The sequence below is a fragment of the Asparagus officinalis genome, chromosome 3, assembly GCF_001876935.1.
Source record: "Asparagus officinalis chromosome 3, Aspof.V1, whole genome shotgun sequence".
Classification (NCBI taxonomy): Eukaryota; Viridiplantae; Streptophyta; class Magnoliopsida; order Asparagales; family Asparagaceae; genus Asparagus; species Asparagus officinalis.
In genome coordinates this window covers 21,396,931-21,402,771 of record NC_033796.1, presented here as the reverse complement: position 1 = coordinate 21,402,771, position 5,841 = coordinate 21,396,931, and the positions used below count along the sequence as shown (strand labels likewise).

The 5,841-nt window shown below is 39.1% G+C and overlaps 1 protein-coding gene across 4 annotated transcripts in view; it reads left to right on the top strand.

Moving 5' to 3' along the window:
• The window catches only part of LOC109833327 (gibberellin 2-beta-dioxygenase 8-like), an 8,167-nt gene extending 5,192 nt beyond the window's left edge, over positions 1-2,975 (top strand). For 2 of the 4 annotated variants that reach the window (XM_020400961.1, XM_020400960.1), the window contains 4 exons: positions 651-996; positions 1,212-1,313; positions 1,520-1,841; positions 2,462-2,975. In XM_020400961.1, coding sequence (XP_020256550.1) covers positions 665-996; positions 1,212-1,313; positions 1,520-1,841; positions 2,462-2,692 — 987 coding nt within the window. In that variant the 5' untranslated portion in view covers positions 651-664 and the 3' untranslated portion in view covers positions 2,693-2,975. Of the gene's footprint in view, positions 1-650; positions 1,099-1,211; positions 1,314-1,519; positions 1,842-2,461 lie in introns of all 4 variants that reach the window. The other 2 variants (XM_020400964.1, XM_020400963.1) reach the window with 1 other exon arrangement.

Here is a 5,841-nt window from a genome sequence, read left to right as displayed (position 1 = left end):
CGGAGAAGTGACGGTGGGTACAAAAATAGCCCCTGTTATTTCATTAGCAATTTTTTATAATAGAACATTGTTTTTCAAAATCGACATCTTTTTGGCCTATTGACCAAAAAGAGGATTATTTTGCTAAATATTTAGCAAAGTGATCTATTTTGCTAAATATTTAGCAAAAGTGGTCTATTTCAAAAAAATTTCCAAAAAAAATAATACGGTCATGTACCTGATCTTATCTAACCCGTTCAAATAGGATCAAATCTGGACCCAACATTACAATATCCGGCCCGTTTGACCCTTTAAACAGCCAAGTAATATGAATTGAATACAGAAACAAAGTTTTTTCATAGTGTTGTTTCCTTGTACTAAGTAGCATATAGCTGGTTCAAACGCGCCTCAATGAGATGTAGTCTATATATAACATCGATCTCAAACACGCCTCAATTAGATGTAGTCTATCTGTAACATCGATCTCTTGTGAGCCCACTCTTTATTTTGTCCTCTTCAATCCTTCCATTAGGTTCTTATATATTCTGTGCTTTTGGAATTAAATCCCAAATTTGTTTTTAAGTAAAAAAACAAAGATGGAACAAACATTTATCGCCGCAAACTATGTAAGACTTCTTATAAAACATCTTATCAATTAGTTTTCATCTCAGGCTACCTAGCTAACATGGTGGACCAAAACAACCCTCCACTCTTCAACACTTACAAGTCCTTCTTCAGTCACCAGCCGTCCGATCAACATCGGATGGCCGAAACTGATGAATGCGAGCTCCCTTTAATTGATCTCAGTTGCTTGAAGAACAGTCAAGCCCAAATGATCCAGTGCAAGAGAGATATAGTAACAGCTTCATCAGTGTGGGGGTTCTTTCAAGTGGTGAATCATGGGATACCTGAGGAGCTGCTAGAGAAGATGAGGTCGATCATGGTTAACGTGTTCAGGCGTCCATTTGAGACGAAGGCGAAGGAGAGGCTGTTTGACTTCTCGCCTCATAGTTATCGGTGGGGAACACCGTCAGCCACATCGTTGAAACAGCTATCGTGGTCTGAGGCGTACCATATTGCACTGTCGCCAAGTCCTCAGCAAGAAAAACAAAGCACCAGGTACGTGTGTGATATTATGTTTTACGTTCTAAAACCAAAATCCATATAGTGAATTCAGAAACTTTCTTTGCTACTTGAGAATTACTTGGATTTACACGGTGCATTAGCCTCAGGTGGGGAACACCGTCAGCCACATCGTTGAAACAGCTATCGTGGTCTGAGGCGTACCATATTGCACTGTCGCCAAGTCCTCAGCAAGAAAAACAAAGCACCAGGTACGTGTGTGATATTATGTTTTACGTTCTAAAACCAAAATCCATATAGTGAATTCAGAAACTTTCTTTGCTACTTGAGAATTACTTGGATTTACACGGTGCATTAGCCTCAAGCTGTGCCCTTGCATTCCTCACAGTAATACCGAAACATGATTTGTGCTCTATTAAAGATATTGCAGTCACCAACCTTCTCTTCTTTGATGCAGGCAAACAATAGAGGAGTTTGCAACTCTAATGTCAAATCTAGCACACCAGCTATCTTCTGTACTATCGGAAGGATTGGGATATGAAGGCACTTATCTCAAGGATAGTTGCACGTGCAATACATGCTATTTGAGACTGAATCACTACCCTCCATGTCCAATTATCGATGAAGTTTTTGGATTGATCCCACACACAGATAGTGATTTCATGACCATATTGGTCCAGGATCAAGTAGGCGGTCTACAGTTAATGAAGGATGGGAGATGGATCGCAGTCAAGCCCAACCCGAATGCTCTCATCATCAACATCGGAGATCTGTTCCAGGTACGAGCAAAATAATTTCAGTCGATTTTTTCACACACTGTATTCTGGCATTTAACAGGAATAAATTCCTGCAGCAGGTCCTCCATAGAATATCTCATTGAGAAGAACGAGGGAGTGATGTCTGACATATCATGCAGTCGCCTGCTACACTAATAAATATAAATGATACGTGCATATGATCAATATTCGTGATATGCCAAGCATCGCACCCTCCCTCCTCCTACTATGATGCTTCTAATAGATGGCCTCTATAGGATCCCCCCCCCCCCCCCCCGCCCATTTAGCAGTGCAAATTTTGTTAGTGCGTTATAACAGTAAGTAGATAAGAGAACAAAAAACCTTCTTTGGCGAGAATAGTTAACGGCGTAGATGTTAGAAGAGCTCAGGTGTTATACGAGGAAGTGTTATGAGGTTAATTTAATATCATAAGCATCAAATGTTATGGCACCAAACAGGAGTTAATGTAGCAACAAAAAAGCTCTCCCCAGAAAGTAGGGTAAGTTGTATTACTATTAAAGAAAAAGAAAAGAAAGATTGTTCTTAACATAAAAACAATCATTACTTAGTATACAATTTATGACGATGATTGATAATAAGTTTACTTTCTTGAATTATTTTAGGCGTGGAGCAATGGCGTGTATAAGAGTGTGGAACACAGAGTAATGTCTAATCCACACCTCGAGAGGTTCTCTGTGGCTTATTTTCTCTGTCCCTCCTATGATACCATGATCCAGAGTCAGACAGAGCCATCGATGTATAGAAAATTTACCTTCAAGGAATTTAGGCAACAAGTTCAGGCAGATGTGAAGTTGACAGGTCACAAGATTGGGCTACCCAGGTTTCTTGCTTGAAGCCATGAGTCCATGACTATAGAGGCTAACAACAATAAGGAGATCAAAGGCAGTTTCCCCCCACTTTTCCATAGATTTTGTTGTTTTTGTTCCTTTCAGATAGATTCGAAAGAATAAATGTTTACATAGGATAGCATTTGTTAGAGAACAGGTTTGTCCTGACAAAGTCTGGAAGCTTGTAAAGATGACTGGTATTTGACAATTTTTGAAAGAACTTATTGAACTGAAGAAACAGAGTAATTTATGAGGATTGTTGACTCTCAATACACTTAATATAATCAGATGTTGCCTCTGATTATATTTTCTTTTTGCTGAACTACAAGTGCGATTATGAAGCTCCTAGTAACCTTTGTTGCTGGCTACTACGATACAAGTTCGATTACAAGGAAACTAAAAAAAGGATTAGTTTTCAGCCTTATGATCGGTCCATACATAATATATAATGTTTATACACACACTTTGCCAGTCTAAGAGCAGCTCCAACCGGGCTGCATTTCTCCAAAATGCAGCCCGATTGAAGTCCAACCGAGCTCCAAATTTTGGAGCTCGGCTGCAAACCTAACCCACCAGCTGCATATTTGGAGTTTTTTCTCCAAATATGCAGCCCCCTCTATTTCACTATTCCCCTTAAAAAATGTCAATATTAACCCTCAATCTCCTTAACAACATTTCATTATTCCACTTGTGTCCCATTATTATTATTTTACTTATTTAAAATATGTGTATATATATATATATTAATATATTAAATATTTTTAATGAAAATAATATCATTGGAAATGTCTCGTCGATACCTTCAAAATGAGACTAATATTAAAATATAAAATCTGTATATATATATCAATATTCACCCAAAAAAATTCCTAATTTACCCTTCAAACTAACTAACTACTTTTAGATATCCACTTATGCCTATTTAATTATTAGTTTATAATTTTTATATATTTTTAAATTAAGTAAAAGAATTGTTAAATGAAGAGAAATTGAAATGGAGTTGGAAATGGAGGAGTGTGGTTGGAGTTGTAAAGCTCTATTTTAGCATATTCCTTAGAATATGCTTTAGTGGGACTCCAAAATGGAGCCAATGGTTGGAGTTGCTCTAAGCACGCCTATTTCCAATAAAAGATGAGTGCATGATAATTTTCTAATGAGTTTTTCATCTTTATATCTCTCAGATCAGCTATTAATTTCTCATTTCAGATTCCTTTTCATGATTTTTGCAATAATATTTTGCTACGTTATAGACGTGAAAGCTATGCTCGTCTGCAGAGCAACAAAGTCACTATCTACAACCAAGGGAATTGCAATTTTAATGTATTCCTTGCCTTGAAAATGATGGTGCAAGCTTCAGGGAATTAGCTACAAGATCGACGCCAAAGATCTCTTAAGAGAGAACCGTGCATAAGCTTTATGTCTATTGGAACAGACCATCAGTGGGTTTCAGTCAAATGAAAGACGTGAAGATTGTAGACCATAAGCCGTTGCTCTTCACTCAACATTTTTCGTCTTCTGTCGACATCCATAACAACGAAATGGTATCAACTGATACCAGTTTGATTTGTGTGAGAAAGAGAAAGGATAACAGGAACAAATACTTGAGTGATCTAGGGAATAACCAAACAAGTAATTGATGGGTTGTTGGTTTTGGGGTGTGTAGACTCAAACTTGAGAACAAAATCAGAAGCTGAAAAATACCCCGATCAGTCGACCGAAGAAGCAGATCAGTCGACCGATTCGACTGTAGGAAACAAGCTGGAAAACGTCGCTCTGATCGATCGACTGGCGGGGTGCCACTAGTCGACCGACAACTTGCACGAAGCGGCCGAGAAACCTCTTATCAGTCGACTGATATGCAAGTGCATCAGTCGACCGATATTGGGTCATCCTGTTTCCTGATTCGGTTGGGAATCTGTTTTGAGTTAGGGTTATATTATATCCTGAACGATGTTGTGAGGATTTGTACACGAAAAAGAGAGGGTTTTGAGAACACTTTGAGAGAGAGATCTCTCAGAGAGAGTGATAGCCTTTTACAAGCTTGTAATCTTCTTCAATAATCAAAGAATTTCTGGTGTGGCTCCCGAGGACGTAGGCACATTTGCCAAACCTCGTTAAATCTGATGTTCTCTCCTTTTATTTGTTCTTTCCTAAAAAGTTTTTCGTTTTGTTGTGATTTCTTGCTTGCTAATTGTTCGTCACAAGATCCGGAGGGCACGTTACGCGGAGGTTCTTTGACAGGTTGTCGATAGATTAACCCCAACAACTGGTATCAGAGCCTCGTTCGGCAAAGATCTGTGTGAGATCTATGGCAGAAGAAAGTAAATCAAAGATTAAGAAGTTTGACGGATCAGGCTTCGCCTATTAGAAGTCGCAGATGGAGGACTATCTGTACCAGAAGGATCTTTACCATCCATTGATGGGAAAAGCAAAGGGAAAGAAGAAGGAGGAGACAGCCAAGGAGTGGGACGTACTGGATCAGAAGGTTTTAGGGAAGATCTGGTTGTCGCTCGCAAAACCAATCTCCCATAATATATTGAAGAAAAAGATGACAGTGAGGCTTATGGAAGTGCTCACGAAGATGTATGAGCAATCGTCAGCTGCAAACAAGGTGCATCTTATCAAGATGCTCTTCAACCTCAAGATGGTAGAAGGATACTCATTCATGTTGCATCTCAGCGAGTTCAACACAATTGTTGATTAACTCATCTCAGTCGACATCATGTTTGATGATGAAGTGCAAGCCCTACTGTTACTATCGCAGTTGCCTGATAGCCGGACAGGTTGTGTGACCGTAATTAGCAACTTGGTAGGAAAGAAGAAGTTGAAACTAAGCGAGATTGTTAGTATGATTCTATCCGAGGAGGTTAGAAGAAAGTCGGCAGAATCAGAGGGTTCAGGTTCAGCCCTAAATTTCAAACAGAGAGGCCGAAGTCAGAATAAGGGTAACCAGAATAGGAAGCAGTCAAAGTCGAATAAGAAGAGGTCGAACTCGAAGGTGAGGCCTATAAAAAAAAAGTGTTAGAACTGCGGCTAGAAGGGCCACATGTCTTCTGTCTGCAAAGTGTCAAGGAAGTATACAAATAAGCAGGATGCTCATATTGTGTAAGATGCCTTAATCCTTGCTATGGATAGTGACACTGATTCATGGGTTA